Here is a 23389-nt window from a genome sequence, read left to right as displayed (position 1 = left end):
TCATACCACGAGACTGGCGAGGCATGGGGAGCGATGGTTGTTGCAGGACAGCTTCGCGATGGGGAATAGGAGGACCCGAAGGATCGACAGCTTCGTGTTCGTGTTCGTGTTCGTGAAGAGGCTAGAGACACGGACGACAGGGAACTGTTCCTCGGAGACGTCGAGGAACGCAAATCAGGGACTCTGACGCGTCGCAGGGAGGAAGAAAGATGGCATCCGTCCTTCATGGAGTAGATGGGCCCCAAAAGGTGCGACGTGAGTAATAATCGGGGAGTTGAGCTCTGACCGTTCATCAGAGACGTTGAGACTATCGACACGGGGAGGGTGGTTTTCCCGCCGTGCCTGCATAGCGTCCAGGGATGACAGAAGAGACTTGTCGAACAGAGTAGGTCCAGCGTGAATCATTAGGGGTAGTCAAAGATGGCGATTCGGTGGACGATTCGAGGGAACGATTCGGGAGACGATTCGAGAAGGGGGGAATCCGCGATTCTGGCAGAATCGCGTCGAATCGCCGGTGCGAGTCTGGAGGAGCACCGCCCACCCGAATCGCGATTCTCTGCACTCGATTCCCTCAGCCCAACCTCGGATAAGCCCTCTTAAAATAGGTTATATGTCCAAATTTTTTTGGGGTTTGTCTTAGCACGTCTTACGAGCGACCATGGCCCTACTGCAAGCTTGCCGCTTCTCTACTTTTATCAGAATTGCCGGTCTACAGATTCCCTCCACCTTGAAATGTCCGATCAGACCGAAAACCCTACTTTCAAAAAGTCTGGCCGTCTCACTTGGCAACCTTCTGCTGGCTCTGGCACGAAGACCGGGAATCAAGTGCGCCGTGTGTCTTGTTGATGAAATGGATATATTTTCTCTGAGGTCCCAAGAGCTGTAACGAAGCATAGTAGGGGGAAGAGCAACGCGGCACGCGGAGAGGAACCATCACGCGAGGATTACCTGATTTTGATATCACAGACGCCCGAAGGCCTGACCGACTCAAGAATCTGCCCTGGAATCGACCCGTAGAAACGTGGGGTGGTCAAAGTGCCCACACGAATCCAGGACGATTCCCTTTGACAGAATCGCTGCAGAATCGCTCGACGAACCGTCCTCCGAACCGCCATCTTTGACTACCCCTATTGTTTCATTGGAGAATGGGTCGCATAGATGATGAAGCAATAGTAAAGGGCTCGAAAGCCGTCATAGACACAGCAACCACCCGCTGAATCCTGGAAAGTAAGGTCAGCCAGAGGCCAGTGCGCCACATTTGTTGGGACATACCGAGATAAGAGATACATTAGCAGTCGTCGGTCATGCAGATGCATGTCGTACGTACATACATGTATATAGAAACATACCTGCTCTGTGCGCCCTACCTGTGCGCGTCACATTCTTTTGCGTGGAACGATCCTCCGGCAGTGGGTGTTGTGCCGGGTCCCGAATACCGGGCCTGCACAAGTTGGCTGGCGTCCCGACCGTAGCGTACGAACATCGCCCGGCGCGCTGACATGGGCAGCCTCCCGACGCTGTCGGGTCGGGATGGACGCAGAGTCGGGGGCTGCGCGAAGGATGGGCAGCGTATGTCCAAACTGGTGCCGTGGCGAGCATCGTGGAGAGGCCGCAACACAGGCTGGAACGGATTCACCGAGCTTCCGCTCGTCAAATTGCGCGCGCTCTCGCCGAAGAATGTTCAGAGAAGCATGCAACGTGCGAGCGCTGGCAGAAACCGCCGGAGTCTGGACAGAGAGCACTGAAGAGAAGCGTTCAGTCCGAGGCGACTCCCAAGCGCGATCGCCCTCCCCATCTCCTGATCGGCATCAGCCACGATCCGTGTTCAGATCAGGGCAGTCGACCGATCGGGTTCCCAACACTCCGCCATCCAGCCATCCTCCAGCTCCTGACTTTCGACCAGCCCCCTCCTTGTCTTTGCGTGAGACAGCACGGTCCCAGATGGCAGTAGTCAACGAGTCATAACTGGGATGACATCCCTAGTCATGCCACCGGCAGCCTCAACGTCGAAGAGACCTGTACCCAACCCGTCAACATCAAGAGTCACGGTTTATTGAGCAATGACTGTCAGGCTGTGTGGCATTCTCGTTCGCCAAGCGCTGTCAATCCACTAGCGGGGGCGGCTTTCAGATGAGATCTCAGGTGCTTGCTTCTCCCATTACCTGTACCTGATTCCTGCGGGGCAAGTGTCTTCTATTCCTCCCTCGTCCTCCGATCCGGAATGCTAATGGCATTCTCTAGTACGCGGAGCCGGCCCATGAGACGCTCTTCTACCTCTCCACTGATAGCCGCAATAATTTCTCTGCCCTAAATTGTACTGAATGAGCTTCCGCCGGATGTGAGGGCGTGCACAGCACAAATCCGACACCGTCATCACCTCCGCCCGACGTCCCTGTCTGGCCGTCTGTCCAATTTACCAGCGGAACTCCCATATCGAACGGACTGACGTTTCGACTGTTTCGTCTGACACGTATACCGCCTCGCATAGCTCTTGCACTCTGGTGGTGTGCCCGTATCCCATCCTTCCCTATAAAGGTGCGTACAACTATGAGTCGTTTGGATAGAACACCAGCCCCTCAGACAACAACCCGACTCACAATGAGCTACAGGACCCACCTCACGGTTCTCGAGCAGTCAGCTGCACTCTACTCCTCCTCTCCTGCTTTCAAGCTTCCCCGATCGTCTGCTATCGACAAGACTGTCGTCGAGGAATGGGTCTCTGTCTCTTACGAGCAGTTCCTTCTCGACGTCGAACGGTCTGCACGACACTGGGCTCGCACGCTCTCTGCGCACGGGCTTCCAAGCCGTTCCATAGTTGGTCTCTGGTCAGTCTATGACGATTCCGCTGCGGGCGCAACCCAACTAACCATCTCCGCAGGCTTGGCGGCACAACGTACCTGGACGTCCTCCACGTCTACGGCATTGCAAGGGCAGGGTATATCCCGCAGCTCTTCTCCCTTCGGCTGCCAAGCCCTGACGTGGTCTACGAGCTCCTCCACCGAGCCGGCGCACAGGCGTTGGTATTCGATCCTGCCTTTGCATCCATTGTCGTCAACTGCCCCATACCCGCCGAGCTTGCTGTCGACATCCGCTCGATAGACGTCAGTGACGCAGTTCTGCCACCTCTCTGGGTGCCGTCAAACGGCGATGAGATTGTCATGATCTACCACACCTCGGGGTCTACCTCTGGCAGCCCCAAGCTCGTCCCTTGCACTGCGGACTGGGTGAATGCCACCGTCCAGAAAGCGGCGCACGTCACTCGCCCTCGCAGCTCAGAAAGGCAAGATGTCACCGTCTGGATGTGAGTTGCCTTCAGAGAACTGTTTCAAGTCTCATCCCGTACTGGCATTGACGCTTGTTGGGATCACAGAGGGTCGATGTCCCACATCGGGCAGACGTTCATGCTCATGGGCTTCCTCCAGCACGGCTCGTGCACTGTCCAGCCCACGCAGCTCCCCTTCTCTTCGGTTGAGCTCCTGGACATGATCCGCCGCTGCGGTCTGAACCGCCTGAACCAGTTCGCGTCCTTCCTCGGCACCCATCTCCGCAACGCACGCTCAAATCCCGCCCTTCTTGCTGCCCTCAAGTCCCTCGACGAGCTTCTGTACACTGGGCTACCTCTCGCTGCCGAGGAGGAAGCGTGGGCATACGCCAATGGCATCCTCATCAAGAACTGCTTCGGCAGCACAGAGGTCGGGGCGATGATGCTCTCCGTCGGTGGGAGGGGGAAGGACGCCGCCCACCTGCATGTCATCGAGGGCACCGCATACGAGTTCCGCCCCGTTACTCCCTCCACCGAGCGCGACGCCGAGACAAGCAAGTCGGAGACGGGATACGCAGACGCCAACCAGAGGCTGCTTGAGCTCGTCATCCTCTCCCACTCTGGTGACTGCCCTCACCCCTCGCTGCGCCACCCTGACGGACACTACCACACCGGCGACCTGTTCCTGGAGGTCGCGCCAGGGCGGTACGTCTCCCGCGGACGCGACGACGACTGGATCAAGTCTGCGACCGCCCTGCGCTGCGACACCAAGGCGATCGAGGAGAACGTGCTCGCGACATGCGCCGACATCGTCGCCGCCTGCATCGTAGTCGGCAACGGCCGCCCATCCCCCGCGCTCTTCGTCGAGCCCAAGGGCGACTTGGACGCGGAGAAGCTCAAGCGCGACATCATCCGCCGCACGCGGCACTTCCACGCCCGTCGCTACGTGCACGAGCGGATCGTGTCCGCCGCGTTCGTGGTGGTCGTCCCCGCCGGTACCCTCCCCCGCACCGCGACCAAGGGCAACATCCGTCGCAAGGCGGTCGAGGAGAAGTTCAGGGATGAGCTCGATAGGATATATGCGACCTGTTAGGGATTACCGACTCGGCTCTGACTGACTGACTTCGCTTGAGTTCCGGCTCTACTGTATCACTCTAACCTATCGTAACCTATTGCTCTGGCTGTACGAATGTTTACGATCTTGCACTCATCGTAGTATCTCATGTTTCTGTAGTGGCCTACAAACTTGTACTCCTCATCACTTTTCGTCTTATTTATTCTCCGTCATTCTGCAGCTGTTCATGCCACACTTCTTGTACTAGTAGTCAAAAGTCTCTCAATCTAATCAAGGTCTCTTGTCAGACTATTCATTGCCCAATGTGTGACCAGTTTCACCGAGATCGAGCGTTGGAAACGTCGACTTCGGCGTACAAGCTTGGCATTGGTATCCTTGGAGAAACAATAACAATATTTTTCAGATCAGTGAAGACGTATCTGCGCCCGACTGCAGTTCATACTTAGCATACGCAGCGAGAAGGAAAGGTAGCTATCCACCAGCTGATCGCCTGAACCGTGCCAATGTGCAAACGCTGCGGACCTGTCGTGGTTTGTCTCGTTGCCAGCTACATATCCTTTGGGAGTTCGTGGGGGGTTGCGTGAGATCCATATCATGACTCAATATGACTGCCAACCCATGCTAGTTCAAGGCGTGGTCAGCTTGTTCAGCATGGTTAGTGTTGACTTTGAAGACATGGCCCCTGCTGAAGATGTGTATGCACAACAAAGTGAATGAGAGACAGTGTTGCGAGCAGGACAACTCCTTTGTACCTACATAGCAATCTGCTGAAGCGTAGCTCGGAGCGTGCGCAACCGATGGGTTCCAAGAACGATGTACAAGGGCATAGGGCGCAGGCAGAAGGACACGAAGCACCAGGCTACCAAAGAGTGGGCCTCTCAGTTCTGTACAACGAAGATATGTCTACCCTTCCCCGACAACCACACCGACTCGGCAGCTTGCGTGCCCGCATACAATACCACGACGATTCAGCCAAACATCCTGCCACAAGGTGACGTCGGATCGCCCATCGAAATCCAATGACGAAGCACTTCGCTGTCACTCGCGGCCGCGATTACGGTGTTCGTTCCGGCTCATGTACGAAGATCTCCCTATCCCCAATTCGGAACGCGAACTCTCTGACGTCGCTACTTCCGGGCGTTCGGAGCAGTCCCCGAATCTCGCCTTTGTTCACGAGCGCGGCGCGCATGTGTTCCTGGGCGATCGCCTCAGCGAGAGCGTATGACGCGGGGAAGGGGTCGATGGGAGCTGGATGCAGGGTGATGTGGTAGTGGAGGGGCAGACGGGTCACGTCTGCTTGACGACGCGCGGGGCCTGCAGGGCTGTCGCGAGAGGGGTCGACGCTGGCAGAGCGTTCCCGCTGTGAGTTCTGGATGTTCGAGATCGCCTCAGCGGCTCCGTGGGCTTCGAAGGGGGCTGGGAATGGGTGGAGATGCTGCCTATAGAAAGGCGACTCCGGCTCCCCGGGAGCCGACGGCTTGGAGAACGCATTCAGGCCCCAGTTAGACAAGAGGATGACCGGCCGGTGAGAAGCACGAAATTCTTGCAGCGCTTTTACGACGTAGTACAGGGGATTGGGAGGGAGTGTGGCGTGAGAGGAGCCGTCCGTTGCGTCGCGAAGCTGCTCGAGGGAATAGCGATCTCTCCAGTAGAATGCACTCAGCGAGTCGATAGCCAAAATGCCAATTTCGGTGGTCTGCAAGCGAGAGTTGGTTGCATGGTAGTTTGGAAGGTGTATGAGGGTGATGGCGAGCTGGGCAGACGAAGTGGGGCGAAATATGTGCAGATTCTCCAGACATCGGGTAGCGAGGTCCTCCAGATCAATAGTGACATTTGTGTAATGGGGACTGTCCCGGCCCAAAAGACGGCTCAATCGAGAGACGAGGAGTTCGTGGAGTCTGGACGTGCTGAACTTCCCATCGGTGTCAAAAAGTATTGCAGCTTTGCTCCAGCCGCCCAGATGTATGCCTTGGTGTTGAGAAGGCATCAAACAGGTCAACAACATATGGCAAAGAAATTGCGTCTTGCCGCTTGCCGCGGGCCCTTGGACCTCAATGACATCGCCTCGATTGAGAGGCCAACCGTGGGAGGTGCGACTAACATTGGCCGTAGATAAATGTCTGTCAAGTGCAGGGATGTAGGTGGACCCCGCGGAGGATGCTGAGGATGTAAGAACCTTCGGTCACGCCTACGGTGACTGACCGAATGCATTGCACTTACTCTCGTGCCTTACGGACGTCAGGAACTGCGAAGCCGACTGTTAGCCGGGGGACTGCGGGGATGGATCTCGGCGTACTGTTTGTAGAGATTCTGTCTGTATTTCCGCTAGTATATCGGATGCACTGAGCTCGCAGTGCATTATCGTGCGCGGCTGCAGCTACTCGCAGCAGCCAGAGAGACGCAGTAGAGACAAGGTCCAGTCGAGGAACAAGTCAAAAGTCAAAGACGGAAACGCGTCGCGGTTGTGGCGTGTTACATGATCTGATGCCACGTGGAATAGGCGCTGATCTTCTGTCCAAATCAAGAGTGGCAGTTATAGACTTAACGACCGCCCTCACCGACCGTCCTTCATCGACATCGCCAGCACACTCACCGCCTCCCTCCTCTCCGCCATCGACCTCAAGAGCACGGCGGAAGGGCTGTTTGACTCCAATCTTTGAGTATAAAATACCCGTCTCTGTAACGATATTCCATATGGCCACTACCGCGCCTGCACGAGCCACGCCTGCTTCGCGACGATCACCACCCACCATTAACAGCTCGGCCTCTCCTCCCTCCGCCTCTATCGCCAAGGGTGCAACTGCTCGGTCGGTGGTCTCTGCACGTGCATCCGCATCTCTCAATTCCCCCGTGGCCAGGCGGCAATCCGCGAAGGTTAATGGGACTCCGTCTGCTGCGAGCGGCGAAACACGAGAGTCTCTGTCAGCCTCTCTTAAGGAGGAAACGGATAGGAAGGAGAAGGTACGTGAGATCCTTCAACTTATATACATGTCTACTTGTCTAATTATACGCGTCTCGGTATAGCTGCTTGTCCAAATCCAAGACAAGGATGCCACCATCACCCAACTCACGACCGAGAACGACAACCTCACCTCGGCCCTCAATGCCGCAGAGTCCCGTCTCCAAGAGCTCTATGCAGACCAGAGTCGCATGGAGGAGGAGATGGCCGCTCGAATGGAAGTTGTCGAGAAACTCCGGACACAGGTCCGCGACCTAGAGAAAGAGAAGCGCGACATACAGCGTCGATATAACGAACAGGTCTGTGCCATGTAGGCCTCATATATCAAACTCGTGACATTGACTATGCATGCATAGACTGCAACTTTTGAGGCCGAGCGTCAAGCGTTTTATGACAATGAACAACATCTGAAGTCGCGCATTCAATCACTCACACAAGCACGCAAGCAGCCTCCTCCCGTCCTGACGTCTCCATCCGTGGTATCCATTGCCGAATCGGAGACGGATGTGGAGGAGCAGCCTGCCGAGGCAGAAGAGCCGAAGCAGGACGTCAGCGATCCGGAGCAGGAGCCTGCGGAGATGACCGCCCTTCGCTTAGAACTGTCGACCCTGTCCACGTCATACAACTCCCTCCAGTCCACGCTCGCCCTTCTCCAGACCCAACTGCACGACCTCAAACGGGTGAACAATGAACTACAGGAGGAGAACGAGTCGTACAACATCCTCCTTCGTGAGAAGACTTTAAACGGACAGTTCGACGTGTTGCGCATGGGCGGTGCTACCGCTACGGAACCCAGCGATAGCTCTGAGGCTGGTGACGACGACGACAATCGTGATGCTGAGAGTCTGCTCAGCAGGAATACCAGCAGCCGTAGCGTCCTCGATCCGGTCGATGAGCGCGACGAGCGTACGGAGCCCGAGCCTGACCTCGATCCCGAGTTCCAGCAAGACGAATTGGAGCGCGAACGCAAGGATACAGAGTCTCCTGCCAGGGGCAACCCTCGCCGCGGCGGACGGAGGCGTACCACGTCTACCAACTCACGTTCCTCTCCTGTACCTCGCGGCGAGTCGCTTGCCAACCTCCCCATTACTGGACCTGGCTTGGATCTGGCTGCGGAACTTGGACGTGCGGAGAACAAGGACCTCGTGGAGGGTCGTGCCTCTCTGGACACCGATCGTTCTGTCATCAATCCGAAGGGCAAGCGTGGCCGGAAGAACTCAGAACGCAAGGTCTCCTCCAAGTCCGAAGGTGCGGAGATCACTGGATCACCGGACGACATCGAGGTGCTTCGGTCGGAAGTCAAGAACCTCAAGGACGCAAACAAGGCCCTGTCGCTCTACGCGTCAAAGATCATCGACCGCATTATCTCCCAGGAAGGGTTCGAGCACGTTTTGGCTGTGGACTACGACAAGTCTCCCCCTCCTCCGTCTGCCAAGTTTACGACCTTCGCCGATGTCATTCCCAAATCCCCCAACCCCACGGTAGGTCAACATCCGAAGAAGAGCCGCCCTCAATCCGCCATTTTCTCGTTCTCATCTTCGTCATCCACCGCCGCCTCCCCTCCACAGGAACGCCTCACCACGTTCGACGACATTCGTGCCGCACAGGCTGTCGCCAAGTCCGCCGGGAACAGTCCCCCAGCGCCCGCAATGTCCACGCGTGCTTCACGTCGGTCGTTATCCTTTGACTGGAGTAGATTTTCCCTATTCGGTGGGGAGGCAGAGAAGAAGCCGGACCCTCACTTACGCCCTCTTACTCTCAAGGCGGGCACGAACTCGGTGGTGACCAACGCCAGAAAGCTTGAGACTACAGAGGACGAAGAGGACCGCCGGGAGCGCGAGCGACTGCACGCGACTATGAAGCTTATGGGCATCGAGAAGCCCGAGTCGCCTGCGGTGCCCTCGCTGGGCAAGAGCTACTCTTCCCCCGCTGGCGAGCCCTCCTTGCGGACACCCATCACGGCGAGTACGGTCACGCCCGGGTCGGCAGTACCCATGACCCCCACCGCGTCCTCCAGGTTTTCATTCTTCCGGCGAACGAACTCGGACGTGTCGATGCACTCGTCCCCTGCCGGTGGGGCGACCCCCAATCTCACGCAGGAGGCCCTTGAGCAGGCGGAGGCGGAGAGCACGATTGCGGCTTTGGAGGCGCATGAGCGTCAGCTCAGCGAGCAAATCGCGAAGGGGTCTTCAGGCGGCTTCACGGAGATCGTCCGCAGGAGCGGGGACCGTAGGAGCAGCCGGAGGAGTGGAAGTGGGAGCACGGTGTGGAGCGCCGGTATGAGCAAGGGCGAGGGCGAGGATGACTAGACGGGGGGAGAGAAGGGAAGCTGTATTTCGGATGCGACATTAGTGTCTAAACGGGGAATTCTGCTGTTGTCACGATCGGGTGGAGGTGAGTTTGTTTAGATTGCCGTGAACCCGGTTCGCAGCATAGGCTTTGGAAGCTGCAAGCATACCTGGTGCGCGTACTTTGACCTTGAACGCTCGGGTCCTGCTATGCCGCACGATCGTTACGATATTTTACGATCACGACTTTACTTTTCTCGGATTGTCTTCACTGGTGACGCCACTTGCATATTATACCATCATTCGATATCGACCCATGCGACACTAAGTTATATGCATCTGACGCTTTCACGGCCTCAGTTATGCATTACTATGCCATTAGCTCATATTTTCCACATCATCCATACCCTCGTATGATACAATGCGACAACGTCATTGCCTAGTGTAGAAAAAATACATACATGCCTATACCGCTTCCCGACCCACAAGCGTGTGTGATGATGGAAAGTCGCCGCAAATATGAGCACGAAGACGTCAGTACACGAGAGCCAACTTTTGACTAGCCGTCGGGACCGGCAAGTACGGCGCCACAGGGGTAATTGCCTGCGAGGTCCGCGGACGCCATCCCGACCGAGGGAGACATCAACATGTACCATATGGAATGAGCGAATGGAAAGGGGGATGAAACAGGTCGCCGATGACAAGCGGAATTGAGCAGGACGACAACATCCACGGATCGAGTTGCGGCGCAGGCCGCCCAAAGTCGTCGGAAGCGGGATGTGGCCCTCGATGTGCCGGCACGTCGTCCAAGCTCCAGTACTGCGAGCGTGCGCACATGGTACGCTGGCGTTTTCGGGCCGAAGGTTTAGCTTCAAGCTGGAGACGCTGCTGGGGGCTCGTGTTTGAGAAGCGTGTTCTGTGCATGTGTGCGGATGGTCTGGAACGGATTTGCTGCGAATTCAGGCGTTGCCAGAATCATGGGAATGCGCATCCGTTCGACCTGTCTGCAAAAGAACCCGTGGCGTGAGCTTCTCCTCCTCCGCATGCAAGGCTAAAGTGCCATCATGAAGCTGCCTGCCAGGCGACGTAGACGAAGTACGTACAGGGCGCGTTTTCGTTGACTCTTGGTCAAGGGGGTGCCCTTCCCCTCACCTATTTGGCCAGGCTTGGGTCTGACCTTCCTCGGCTTGGATTGTCCTTCGGACGCCTCAGTGGCGTCGCCGATAGTACTGGCATTCTGTACCGCTTCAGGGATATCGTCTTCCACGGCGGAGATTGCGGCCTTGATCTCGCTCATGCCGCCTGCGACCTGCTCACGCGCCTTGCGCTTCAATCGGCGTTCATGCGACTTTGAGTACGGTGACCGAGACTGTTCCAATCCTGTGCGCAGGCGTCATGTCAGCTACTTGCAAGAGCAGATGCCTCACGAGATCCCGCAAGTTGAGGAGTAAAGTAAGTTGCGCAGGCGTAATAGCGTACGAAGGGTGGGGGTGGACGGGATGAAAGGGCGGGGTCTTACGTTCGATGAAGAGCTGGTGTTTCAAAGCCTGCTTTTCCTTTTTCTTCAGCGTTGGGCGAGGCTCTTCGTCCGCAGCCATGTCTGCGAGGATCTCTGGAGCCTGATTGTCTCCAGCTCAGATATTTGCGCTAGTCCAAGATTCGTACTGATTACTCACCGAGCGTTCGCTCTGTTCTCCAATTGTGACATGCTCCACAGCGTTGTCCTGCACGGCGAACTCGCGTTGGGTGGGAAGCCTGACGGACCGTTCATGTGCGCCGCTGCGTCTGCGTTTTTCCTTGGGCTGTCTTCCGAGATTGAGCTGCTTATCTGCGCATCCATGCCAAGGCTCACCATTGCGTTCAATTGTGCTAAAGGTGAACAGCGCGAGACCGAGATGCCGAATGAAGGGCAGAAGATAGGTGCTATGTGCAGACGGTCGGGTAGATTTGTGGCAAGTTGACGCTGATCGAGCGGCCACGAAAGGAAATGACGTGCTCCGCGACATGAGCGTTGCAAGCTCGGCTACCGCACAGATAGCGACTCGCAGGTAGCTGGGCTTCCCACCGCTTGCTCTTGACTATCTTCTTTGTTCCCTCCAGACTCGCTGGCAATGCTCGAAGGCCTAGCCTGTTAATGGACACCTCATTTACTCCCCCAGCTCGCTCTCGTTCCCGGGGGAAGTCGAGGTCACGCGCCCGTGCACAGATCGCCAACCGAAGGGACTATGTGATAGGCATATTCTTGCTGCTATGTGTTGTCGTTCTTTGGACCACCTCAAACTTTGTGACACAGGTGCGTATCGTTGTTGTTGTGACTGAGATCGGGTTGTCTGATTATACCCTACTTCTCTCAGGACCTATTCCAGGGAGGTTATGAGAAGCCCTTCCTGTATGTCATGACTCGCCTCTCAGCTGTACTTGGAACAGTCCCTTAGTTGTTTGCTTAGGGTCACATACCTCAATACCAGTGCGTTTGCACTCTACTTGCTTCCCTTTGTCATTCGTCGGGCTTTCGACAAGAACCGGCAGAGTAGGTGGGTAGCTCTGCGCAGTTTGTCCATCAATATGTTACTCAAGCCATTGCGCTCAGGACGGCAGCGTATGCACCGCTTCCAACGCACGTCGATGCTGCGGAGACATTGGAGGTCTCGGTGAGTCCTATTCCCAGTGCTCAATCGCCGCCTACGCGTTCGCCCGCCGACCGGAGCGTAGGATACTCAATACCTAGACCCGGGAGTCGGCGCTGGGGAGGACAAATTCTCGCAACCGTTGACCATCCAAGAGACCGCCCAACTTGCGGCTGTGTTCTGTCTACTATGGTTCATCGCAAATTGGACCGTGAATGCGTCGCTCGATTACACTAGTGTCGCGAGCGCAACGATCCTTTCCAGTATGAGCGGTGAGTAGGAGCGCTTCCGGCTCAATCCTAGTATGCAGACCGATGCTTATGCGGAAATTATAATTCCGGCTCACTTGGCTCCGGTTAGGCTTCTTCACTCTAGCTATTGGGCGGGTTTTCAAAGTAGAGAGTCTGACACTAGTCAAGATTGGCGCCGTGTTCACCAGGTATGTGGCGATGACCCGGCCATATGTTCGTGGCCAGCTTGCATGTGCTCAAGGGAACTTTGCGTCTAGCTTCATTGGTGTTGTCTTGGTCTCGCTCTCGGATTCCTCGCAGCCGCAGCCGTCAGGACCATCTACGGGATTGTTAGACCTGCCAACAATGCCCATCATAGGCGATGCACTTGCGCTCCTGTCGGCCCTCTTCTACGCGCTTTACGTGACGTTGCTGAAAGTGCGCATTCGGTCCGAATCACGTATTGATATGCAGCTGTTCTTCGGCTTCGTCGGCCTATTCAACATCCTGACCTGTTGGCCAATTGGTGTCGTCCTGCATCTCACGGGCGTGGAGCCATTTCAACTGCCGTCTACCAGCAAAGCGGTAGTGGCATTGTTGGTCAACGTACGTACCCTGAACTGCGGCCGCAGCTGCGTCAATGCTTACTTCCATCTGGCAATCACAGATGGTTATCACATTGTCGTCTGACTACATCTACGTGATTGCGATGCTCAAGACTACGCCACTAGTTGTCACCGTGGGGCTCAGCCTGACGATGCCCCTGGCCGTCTTGGGAGACTGGCTCCTAAGTCGGCCCGCGAAGGCCAAGGTTATCTTCGGCGCTGTCATCGTCATTTCTAGTTTCGTGGCTTTGGGTTTCGAGGACTCTCGCAATGCAGAAGGGCACGATCTCATCTCCGGCGATCGAATAGATCAGGAGGCCGGAAGCGGCGGTGTTCGCTTAGAGGAAGAAGTGTCCTTGTCGGAGTAGTGTTGCACACCAGTCGCCGCTTGTTTCATCATTGTATCATTGTATTAGGATCTATCTACTGGACTGAGGGCCGTCTGCCGGTTTGCGCACTAAGAACATATTTTGGAAAGATTGAAGGTGGCATACTGACTACAAAGTCGATAATGTCAATAGTGTGTACGAGAACAAGCTTCCTCCGGAACCAGTTCCGACGGATTCACGGAATTAGGCTACAGATAGGTACAGTAGGGAGTGTTAGTACTACAGTGCGGTGCGAGATTAGTGCCTCGAGGTAATGATACAGATCACGGAGGGAGTGCAAGAATGGAGATGGGAATGTGCCGAATGCTGTGAGATGCCCATAGATAATAATACTCGTTAGGAAGTAGTGTCGACCCGAGATGTGACCTCAGCGCGCAACACCATAGACGCAATCGAGCTCAGCCTTGAACGCTTCCTCGACGGCCCGTCGACGGATGTTGCCCTTGGTCGCCGTACGAGGGAGCGTACCCCGGGGCACGGCGAGCACGAACTGCGGTGACACGATGCGCTCGTGCATGTACCGTCGCGAATGGAAAGGCCTGATCCGGCGGATGATGTCCCGCTTGAGCTTCTCGGGATCCGCACCGGCGTCCGCGGACTCTACAAACAACGCGGGAGAAGGCCTGCCATTGCCCGTCACGATGCACGCCGCAACGAGGTCGCCGCACGTGGCGAGGACGTTGTCTTCGATCGCCTTCGTGTCGCAGCGGAGCGAGTTCTCGCTCTTGATCCAGTCGTCGTTCCGGCCCCGGTAGACGTATCGTCCCGGGGAGACCTCGACGAAGAGGTCGCCGGTGTGGTAGTGGCCATCCTCGTGCCGCAGCGAGCGGTCGGGGCAGTCCGGCGAGTCCGCGTGCACGATGAGCTCCAGTAGCTGTGCGTTGGCGTTGGCGTACACGGTCTCGGCCTCCGCGTGGGCGGTGGAGTCGGCCTCCGTGTCGATGGGGACGAAGAGGTAATTGGAGCCGGGAACGGGGGTCAAGGCGCGTGTCCTGTTCGAAGAAGCCGGGGTGTCCAGGTCTGAGGCGGGGGTAACGAGCATGGAGCCGACCTCAGTGTTCCCGTAGCAATTCGTCAGCTTGATCCCGTTGCTGTACACCCACTCCTCGTCCTCAGACGACATCATCAGACCAGAGATCAAGATGTTGTCGAGGCTCTGCAGGAGCGCGAGGAGCTTGGGACTTTGCCGCGAGTTCCGCAGGTGCTGGCTCAGGAAAGTAGGGAAGATGTTGATGCGGGAGAGTCCGCATCGTTGAAACATGTCGACAAGTTCATCGGACGAGAACGCCTGCTGGGTGAATTGGACCGTGCACGACCCGTGCTGGATCATGCCGGCGAGCATAAATGATTGTCCGAAATGACACATGCTTCCCCTGGATCGCAACGGACGGTCAACGCATTGTCAAGAGTACAGTTACGAAACGACTTACATCCAGACAGTGACATCTTGCCTACCGTTGCGAGCAGGGCTGGGTTTCATGTGCTCATGGATCTTAGCCAGTATGAAGTCCCACCAAGAATAGCTGACCGGCACGAGTTTCGGGCGACCAGATGTTGAACCCGACGTGTGGAAGATCATGAGGGTGTCCTCGCCATTGGTGCTCGCTCGATTGGGTGGTAGTGATACCTCGGGATCCGGTAATGTTCGTGCGTCAATGGCGACGAAGGTAGGTACGGGCGCATGGCTCAAAGTCGAAGCATACGAGGAATCGTAGATGAGGGCGCGGCCATTGGACTTCTCCAGTAACTCGAAGATGATGTCAGGGTTCGGCAGGCGCAGTGAGAAGTACTGCGGGATATAGCCTGCACGAGCAATGCCGTATATGTGCACGGCATCGACGTAGGTGACACCACCGAGCCTATTCGAATGTAGCCAGGTGAGCAGATGTTGACTACAGTCGCCATGGCAGGAAACGGAGTCATACCATAAACCAACAACAGACCGAGTGCCGACTCCACAACTTGTGAGCTTCTGTGTCCAATGTCTTGCGAACCGTTCGACATCTTGCCAAAACTGGCTGTAGGTGACAATGTCCCACTCAAGGATTTCGTTGGAACGCGAGTCGATGCGCGGAATGCGGAAAACTGGCGAGTCAGGGTACCGTGCAGCAGTCTGCTCAAGCACAGTGAGATGAGTCCGATATGAAGCCATGGGGAATTGGTGTGGGTGCTAGGATGAGAGTGACTGGCATATTTATATGGCGCACATACGTGTATAGGTAGATGACTGAGCCATGATGATGTTTGACCGAATGGCGGAGGTAGCCGGGTGTCAATCTCAAACGCTCTGCATAGAACAGCCAATGCCAGCGCAATCTCTCCACCAGGAAGAGTTTCCGACAAACTAGCGCGGCGTACAGGGACCACTGTGTCGGACCCCAGTGATGGAAGTGGAGGGATCAGGGCAAGATCTCAACTCCCGGGAATCTGTCACCGTCCTGAAACTGGACAGAAACGGTACAATGTACGATGGGAATGCAGTGTCATGGCGATTTGCCGAGTCAGCGCGGGTGCCACAGCCTCTGTCTCCGCCAGCGCCGCTGAACGAGTCATGATCCAAGTACGAGGTCCGTGGAAGGCAAATGTCGCAATCCACTCGGTATGAGCGGAGGACACGATTGATCATAATCTGTGACGGATGACAAAGTCAGCGGTCCAGCGACTTGCCCAGAATATTGTGATGAGTAGTTACCCTTGAGGTGGAGACGAAGATTGCGCTACACGCAGGTCCCTCCGGAGTTACCGGGCAGACAAAATGTATGTAGCAGCGGCAGCCGCCAGCGGATCCCTTCCAGTGCGACCTTCGGATGTGTATGGTTGGTATCATGTCCCCGAGGCTTTCTACACATAGTGTAGTCGTCAGCTGTTCGCCGTGAACTTTGCGGCCGCCTGCACCGCCTGGGACACAGCTCTTCCTCGTGGCACCCATGGATGCGGTCAACGTTCCTGTTCCTGGGCCATTCAGGCTCTAAGGAACAAGATTATACTGCGTTGTAGGTATCATCAGAGGTGCTTTGCAGCATATCCCACGCTGTGGCCTAACTTACGGACAGTAGCTGTGATTCTCAGGGACATGTCAACCCGCTACGTCGTTCCGTAAACGCGGGCAGTATCCTCGGACCACCGCTGCGTTCAACGTCTCGCTGGACGATTTTCGCTCAGATGTTCGTGCCGAATCCATCCTTGCAGTGACACAATGCACACGCACACCCGTCATACACGATGGCACGGCAAATGACGCACGTAGTCCATCAATGTTATATGTCTTTGTAAAGGAAGGCTGTCGCAGCCAATCTGCGTTGGATGAAGGACCTGCTATGTGGGAGCGAGACGCGTCCTGGAATATCGTTCTATACGACATTGCGGGGGAATGGATGCCTGACCTAGGACTCCATCTCGGATGATGGTGTGGCACGAAATGGAAAACGGGCGGCGTCGGGAGAAGCAAAGCGAAGAGCATGTTCGGCATTCAAGACACTCGGGTGCGTTGTCAAGAGCCCGGTAATTAAAGTGTATTCCGATCGTAGGGACGTAGGTAGCGAGGAATGCACGTACACATCGGGGATGCAGGAGCACATCGGTTGCTTGTGTGCGGCAGACAGAAAAGGCAGCGTCCATGACGGTAGATGCGTTGCGCAATCATTTCTGTGAACCATGCGGCATGACCAAGTCAAAGTTAAGCAGATGGCTGAGCTGTAGACAGGCAGTCATGGTATTAGGAGGTGGAGGCTTGATTGCGATGGGGGGACCGTGGACGGGTGCCGGGAGAGGCCGGCAAGCGCCGAGGTCGAGGCGAGACGCGAAATTCGAGGTCGAGGTCGCCGTTCTGCGCGTTGGCCTCAGTCTCGTCGGACGTCTCCCCCATCGCTTTGCATGTCCCTCAACTTCCCTCCTCTCGCGCCATAGCACTTCTCCCGTGCATAGGTATGCCTGTCAGATCTCTGCCCGGACAATCACTCCCTGACACGCGTCCAGCTCACGGCGGCGACTCGGGGATCTCGCCGTCCCGTCGTCCTGCCTGTCCATGCCCTGGAGAGTTGGCCGGGATTTCAGGCATCTGTCTCAAGCCGCACACATCTTCCTCGAGAGAAGTCGTGCCCTCGTACTTCCCCTATGCGTGATCGCGAAACCCATCCACTCCGCTCGTGGCGTTCTATGGCCGCCAGCTGTAGCTCCCAAACTGAAACACTCCCATGCGTCCATCATCGAACCCACGAATGTCCTTCCAGAGGACTTGGCACAACGGCATGTACAACAGAAGACTTTGGAGTCGGTCCTTCGTCTAGACAAGCCGAAGGAGGGAGGTACCGACGGAAACGAGTTGATATCCCTCGCGCCGCCTTCAGATGTTCTATCAACTATCGGCCAGCTCTTCGTCCAATATCCTTCCCGTTGTACCGTAACCGACCTTCGAAAGTCTCAAGGTACATTCGACCTTGTGATGTACCTCCGACACCCCCGTGCGTTCGCCATATCTCTGTACCTCCTCGAGCAGGGGCTTGCCGATCGAGCCCTTTGGGTCTTGGAACTCGCCACACAGATCGGTGCCAGTTGTCCACCGAGGAGCTGGCAGTATCTAACGGCGAAGTTCGCGGAGCAAGAGGAATGGAGAGGTGTCCGCAGGATTGTGAAACTGGCAAGGCAGCGGCTCGGTTATACGACCGTCAAGCTCCTCAATTGGAGATTGCGAGCGTGGATGGAGAACCAGCGGTACGTCCCGGTGGAGGACGTTCTGGCGATGTTCGAGACGGAGCGCGTCAATCCATCTCGGTTGACGTATCACCTTCTCGTAGCAATGCACCTCCGCAATTGCGACTTAGCGGCCGCCCTCACCGGTCTACGGGCCATGGAGTCCGCTGGGTTTCCTGTGACAGCGAAGACCTGTGCCATACTCGTGCTCGGGTACCGTTCGTTTGGACTCACCGCTTCCATCAAAGCGCGAGCACTCGCTGCCATAGGCACAGGAGACGAGGTGGTCTCGGCTGTGATTCTCAACGGTCTCGTCCAGCTTTTGCTAGATGCCGAAGACTCCTCCGGTGTTGCCGAAGTTCTCTCCTCAGTATCGCAGCCTTCTGGAGACCGTCCATACGACCTTGGGGCAAGTTCCATCCAGGACGACGACGAGAGAGTTGGGTCATCCACACCTTCGGCAGCTTCCCGGCCATCCTCCCTCCGGTCGACTCAGGCGGCTTCGCAAAGGAACCTCATCAGTGTCTCCACCTACAACATCTTACTCGACCACCTCTCCCGCCAAGGTGACCTCACAAGGGCTATGCATGTTGTCCAACAAATGCGTGTTGCCCAAGTGTCGCCTGATAGCAAGACAGCCGCTGCACTGGTACGCTTATACTCCACCGCAGGCTTCCACAACGACGCTCTTCACGTGGTTGCTAGTGCCCTTGGAGGTGCCTCCGATGCCCTCGATCTCCTCACGTCCTTGGGGTTTGTGGCGTCCACTGTGCCGGAATTTCCTATACCTCCTCCTATCCCACCAACTATCCACCTATTGAACGCCTTGCTACGCAGTCTCAAGAAGACACTGCAAGTACGCGAACTTAGTGTGGTGCTTGACATCATGCGTATCATGAAGGTCAATCCCAATGCTGCCACGATCACCATCGTTCTCTCCGGCTTGCAGGGACGCGCACGGCCTGGGGAGTTGATCAAGATTGTACGGCTTTTGAAATCCAGAGGTGTGGTGCCAGCACGGGGTCATCTACACGTCCTCCTTCAGACGCTGCTGTCGCGAGAACAGGCCGTGGCTCGTCCGCGGGGTTGGTCGCAGCTTCGATCATTGACGTCGTCCAGCTCCCAGGATACTCCCGCCTCGTCACCCAGACAGACAGAAGCGGACGTCGCCGGCGTCGGCTGCGAGCCTACCGCTGGCATCACCTTCTCCCATTTTCGCAGGGGCAACAACCTCCTTCGCCCAATCGTGCAATCACTATCCGCACGCAATGTGCGAAACGACCGTGTCACGTTTGCTTTGCGCATCAAGCACTTCGCGCTCGTCAAACGCGACCTCGTAGCAGCCCACGAGCAGTTCCGCCTGATGGTCAGGTCCGGCTTTCGCCCAAACCGATACCATTACGGCGCGCTAATGCAAGGCTACGCCGCGGCGGGGAACTTGAAGGGTGCGACAAAGGTTATGCGCGCTGCGGCTGATGCCGGCCTACTCCCAGACGTGAAGATGTATACCATCATCATCGCCGGGTATGCGGGTCTGGCTCGGCCGAAGGAGGCGATGAGGGCGTTCCGTAGCATGGTTGCCGAGGGCATTACCCCCGACGTGCCGGCAATCGACGCGCTCGTCAGTGCGTTCTTCCGCAAGAGAGAGTACGGTACGGCAAGACGCGTCCTCCTCCGGCTGTGGACGCAGGTGGCCCCCTTCCCGGACGCGCTCGCTGAAGCTCCGCTCAAAGAGCTTGCGCGCGCTTTCCGTGCGCTTCACGCAGGGAATGCGAACAGACCGGAGAGATTGACGAGGAGGCAGCGGCACGAGGTTCGTCGGATGTTCCGAGACTTGTCGCAGTGGGGCAAGACAGGGCCAAGGAGTGAGGCGGTGGAGGAGAGTGCACGGCATGTCCATAATGTGTCCACGAGTTAGCACCAGTATGATGATCCCAAGGGGGTATAATCTCCATGTACATCGCCGCGGATGACTGGTGTGGCTAGCTGACGCCGGTAGAACCCGGTCGAAACGGCTCCGGAGTCTCTTCTCCAATGAGGGACCTAAACTCGGTCAAAAACCAGAGCGCTGAGCGGCTTCCGAAGGGGTTCCGAGATGTGCTTCTGACCACGTACTTAAGTTTGGGGTCTGCTTGAGCCGTATTCAGGAGAACAACGCAACCAGTGCCAGATATCAACCATGTGGTGTATCAGATTCTATGAGGAAATGCATGGGGGCAGAGTAGAATACATGAAGGGATGCAAAGCAAAAAGATATAAGCTTAGTACGTAAACTTTCTCCGAAAAAGCTCTAGGTAGAGCTTGTACACATCACACTGCTACCGAGCTGACACACCTTGCTACAACCAGGCTACGGCTGAGCAAACCTCGCATCAAGGAGACGTAGCGCGTCACGGACTCCATCAGCCATCACCTCTCGAACCCTCTGGCGGCCGCACTGCACCAATACCTCTTGTGGAACAAGCATTGGAGGTGGCGACGTCCCATTGCCACGCGTCCGGTGCCGTTCATTGTATTGCGCGTGCGGGTCCGTCAGGATGATCGACTGGGTGTCGAACTGCTGAGTGAAGGCTGTCGTGAGCCCGACGCCCGGTGATAGGTTGCGCTCTGGAGTGACAGAGCCTGGCGCGGGACAGATTTCGACGCGAGGGCCCGTACACTTGGAGCGGCGCGCGACGACTTCGGCGAGAAGTGAGAGGTCAGTGAAGGCGGCGTTCGGGTGGTTCTTGATCTGCCGCCATGCTGCATCGCAGGGCATCGTCTCCGTAGTGCTGAATGCCTCGGACATAAGGAGGGAGGAGGTGAGCTGGGCTGAAGAGGCAGAGGCCGGTGCTGAAGAAGCTGCTGCTGTTGACGTTCCAGGCTCAGAGTTGGACCGCCCGCACAAGGCAGGGTTCCCACAACAACCTCCAGTGCTACCCGTTGCTGTCGAGCAACTCCCTCCTCCATTCTCCGATCGACAAGGACAATCCTTGCAAGGAGATGCGGAAGAGACGGACTGGCTGATGGCCGCACAGAACGCTTTGCCAAACGCGTCGTCTGCACAGGCAGCGCAGTTCGAGGGGTCTCCAGTACAGGACGGGACCTCAGGCTTCGGCGTCTCGGGAGTAGGAATGGCGATTGGGAATATGGGCTGCAGAGAGGGATTGCGTGCCCGGCGCCGCAGGGGGACGGGGGGCTGATACGCTGGAAGGTTGTCGAGGATGGAAGGTGGGCTGGCGGTGACCGGTGCGGATATAGGCGCAGTGTTGTGGTCTGTGTTCTCCAGCTTCATAGAGGAGATCGACATGCGCTCCGCGATCTGTTGGAGAGCCAGCTCCCGACACACGCAGGGGGTGTTCTCGTTGCAGAACCCACAGTCGAAGGTATCGAGACTACCTCCCGGCTCAAAGAGGCTCGTCTTACCCGACGTAGCCATTTCAAAGATACCGTTGAAGCCAAAGTTCTGAGAAAAGAGCTGCGTGTCACGAGCCGATGATGGCAAGGGGGAGAAGCTGGAGTGGGCATCCGAGTCGGCTGAAGATATAGCGGAAGGAGAGGAGGCATATGCCACGGGTGTGAATGGTGTCTGGACGATGCTGGTGAGGACATCGAAAGACGATCTGGACCTCTTCTTCACAGGGGACTGAGAGCGATCGTGGGTCGGACGCGGGGAGAACTCGTCTCGGGGCCTCTTGGCGGAAGAGCGCTCTGCCTCGTACTGAGCGATCTTCTCCTTGAGAAAGGTGTTCTCGTTGCGAAGCTTCTCGTTCTCCTCTTTCAAACGCTTCGCGATGTTTTGTAGCGCGACGTTCCGCTCGATTTCTCCCTGCTCGTATTGCTGCACGCGAGCTTGTAGCTCGGCAAGCTGCGACTGCTTGCGCTCGCGGAACGCACGCTGCGCAGCCCTGAAAGATGTTTCAACGACTTGAATGTAGTGCGTGGGGTCTGAGATGCATACCTGTTCTGTACGCGTCGGCCTTTGGCATCGACCTGCAGACACGACCATCGGGTAAGTATCGGAACATTAGCGCCGGCTCTGTTTCGGCTTTACGAACCTCGGCACCGTCGTGGACAGCGGGAGCGACGTCCTTCTTGGGCTTCCGTCCGGGCTTTGGCTTCGCTGGGATGACCCATTCCTTAGAGGCTGTGTCCGAAGAATGTGAGAAAGTAGTTGGAACACATGTGAAGATGTGCACGCACGGGTAGCCCAGAGTGTAGTTGATGAAGAGGCAGTCTCGGGAGAGACGGCTGCGGCACTCATCGCGACGTTGGTCAAACACGACGCGCGACTAGCACTGGTGAGAGGGGAGTTGCGGGTGCTGGGAATCAGGGCGAGAGGATGGGCAAGTTTTATGGCGGGAGGTCTCAGGGAATCCGGCCGCGGGGGAGATCCCTGGTCGTGGGTTAACTGATTAGATAGCCCAGGACCATCTCCCCTTTTATCAACCCCCAGATAATCCATAAGCGCCTTGCTAATCTAGATCTCGCGCCTACGACTGCAGCGAGTGCCTCAGGTTTTGAGCTCAAGCTCTCCTCCTTGGCATCCACCCCTCTCTTATCTGTCAATGTTTGATCTACAGCAGATCTTTTCAGCTGCTCAGCATGACCCTTTCCGCTCAGTAGGACCTGGTAGCCTTGTATCCCTTCGTCGCTCGGAGCACATCGTGCCACCAAACAACGCTTACTCGACTGCATCTCGGCCTCTGTCTCTGCGGAGTGCTTAGATGCGGCGTGTCTCGAGACGTCACTTGAATTCGGAATTCGTTATTCGGAATTCGTTTGCCAGGCATGACATGCAGAGTGTGAACGCTGCGTTGCTCCGATTCTCCGTGGAAGCTGGGGGCTGCGTCTCCATACACGAATTCCGAATTGCAGCAGTACCGCCGCGTGAACCCCTCTCCATCTGTGATGTCTCCCCGACACTTCTTTGATGCATGAAGACCGATTACCACCTCTCGACAGGCCCCACCCTAATGGTGTTCCAGCACGTTCTCCAGTCATTACCCCGTTATCTGGCACTCATTTGTTGTCCGCAGATCTGACCACTTGACGTCGTCTACCACACCGGCAAGTTAGTACGATACCATGCGCGTCCATGCACCATGTTGTTGAAGTCTTGTCATGTTTTGCAGCGTCCCTCGGCACGTATAGATATCCACACTCAGCTTTGTTCATTGCAAGGTGCGCTCATTATAGGTCTAGGTACGACAAGATAGCGTACTTTGACCCTCCACACATGTCATGCGGCGGAGAAAGGATCGTCCGTCAAGGGCGGACTGTCCA

General features: G+C 56.5%; 8 protein-coding genes across 8 annotated transcripts; 4 read left to right on the top strand and 4 right to left on the bottom strand.

Moving 5' to 3' along the window:
• Nucleotides 1-2598: 2598 nt before the first annotated feature.
• Nucleotides 2599-4355, top strand: DICSQDRAFT_142567 (acetyl-CoA synthetase-like protein; the record flags this gene model as incomplete). Its single annotated transcript, XM_007360393.1, has 3 exons — nt 2599-2825; nt 2879-3301; nt 3371-4355. The coding sequence occupies 3 exons, from the start codon at nt 2599-2601 to the stop codon at nt 4353-4355; spliced, it is 1635 nt and encodes a 544-aa protein (XP_007360455.1).
• Nucleotides 4356-5391: 1036 nt separating this feature from the next.
• On the bottom strand, nt 5392-6548 carry DICSQDRAFT_142566 (uncharacterized protein; the record flags this gene model as incomplete). Its single annotated transcript, XM_007360392.1, has 2 exons — nt 5392-6497; nt 6530-6548. 2 exons carry the CDS (start codon nt 6546-6548, stop codon nt 5392-5394), a joined length of 1125 nt encoding a protein of 374 aa, XP_007360454.1.
• Nucleotides 6549-7031: 483 nt separating this feature from the next.
• Nucleotides 7032-10050, top strand: DICSQDRAFT_95970 (uncharacterized protein; the record flags this gene model as incomplete). The annotated part of the gene is made up of 3 exons (XM_007360391.1): nt 7032-7298; nt 7362-7595; nt 7653-10050. The coding sequence occupies 3 exons, from the start codon at nt 7032-7034 to the stop codon at nt 9603-9605; spliced, it is 2454 nt and encodes an 817-aa protein (XP_007360453.1). The 3' UTR covers nt 9606-10050.
• Nucleotides 10051-10455: 405 nt separating this feature from the next.
• DICSQDRAFT_46629 (uncharacterized protein) lies at nt 10456-11182 on the bottom strand (the record flags this gene model as incomplete). Its single annotated transcript, XM_007359787.1, has 3 exons — nt 10456-10584; nt 10684-10964; nt 11104-11182. 3 exons carry the CDS (start codon nt 11180-11182, stop codon nt 10456-10458), a joined length of 489 nt encoding a protein of 162 aa, XP_007359849.1.
• A 536-nt stretch (nt 11183-11718) lies between these two features.
• DICSQDRAFT_164829 (uncharacterized protein) lies at nt 11719-13414 on the top strand (the record flags this gene model as incomplete). The annotated part of the gene is made up of 8 exons (XM_007360390.1): nt 11719-11877; nt 11939-11973; nt 12032-12118; nt 12175-12235; nt 12297-12483; nt 12572-12650; nt 12720-13047; nt 13109-13414. 8 exons carry the CDS (start codon nt 11719-11721, stop codon nt 13412-13414), a joined length of 1242 nt encoding a protein of 413 aa, XP_007360452.1.
• Nucleotides 13415-13461: 47 nt separating this feature from the next.
• DICSQDRAFT_151370 (acetyl-CoA synthetase-like protein) lies at nt 13462-15587 on the bottom strand (the record flags this gene model as incomplete). Its single annotated transcript, XM_007360389.1, has 3 exons — nt 13462-14808; nt 14866-15294; nt 15361-15587. The coding sequence occupies 3 exons, from the start codon at nt 15585-15587 to the stop codon at nt 13803-13805; spliced, it is 1662 nt and encodes a 553-aa protein (XP_007360451.1). The 3' UTR covers nt 13462-13802.
• A 1694-nt stretch (nt 15588-17281) lies between these two features.
• DICSQDRAFT_95961 (uncharacterized protein) lies at nt 17282-20092 on the top strand. The gene is made up of 2 exons (XM_007360388.1): nt 17282-17359; nt 17411-20092. Exon 2 carries the CDS (start codon nt 17460-17462, stop codon nt 20040-20042), a length of 2583 nt encoding a protein of 860 aa, XP_007360450.1. The 5' UTR covers nt 17282-17359; nt 17411-17459; the 3' UTR covers nt 20043-20092.
• A 215-nt stretch (nt 20093-20307) lies between these two features.
• Nucleotides 20308-22430, bottom strand: DICSQDRAFT_76263 (uncharacterized protein). The gene is made up of 4 exons (XM_007360387.1): nt 22307-22430; nt 22162-22250; nt 22065-22096; nt 20308-22011 (listed from the first exon to the last, which is right to left on the bottom strand). The coding sequence occupies exons 1-4, from the start codon at nt 22365-22367 to the stop codon at nt 20475-20477; spliced, it is 1719 nt and encodes a 572-aa protein (XP_007360449.1). The 5' UTR covers nt 22368-22430; the 3' UTR covers nt 20308-20474.
• Between the last annotated feature and the right edge of the window lie 959 nt (nt 22431-23389).

This window comes from Dichomitus squalens (assembly GCF_000275845.1).
Source record: "Dichomitus squalens LYAD-421 SS1 unplaced genomic scaffold DICSQscaffold_1, whole genome shotgun sequence".
Classification (NCBI taxonomy): Eukaryota; Fungi; Basidiomycota; class Agaricomycetes; order Polyporales; family Polyporaceae; genus Dichomitus; species Dichomitus squalens.
The sequence above is the reverse complement of the archived record's forward strand: the minus strand, read 5'-3'. Positions and strand labels throughout refer to the sequence as shown.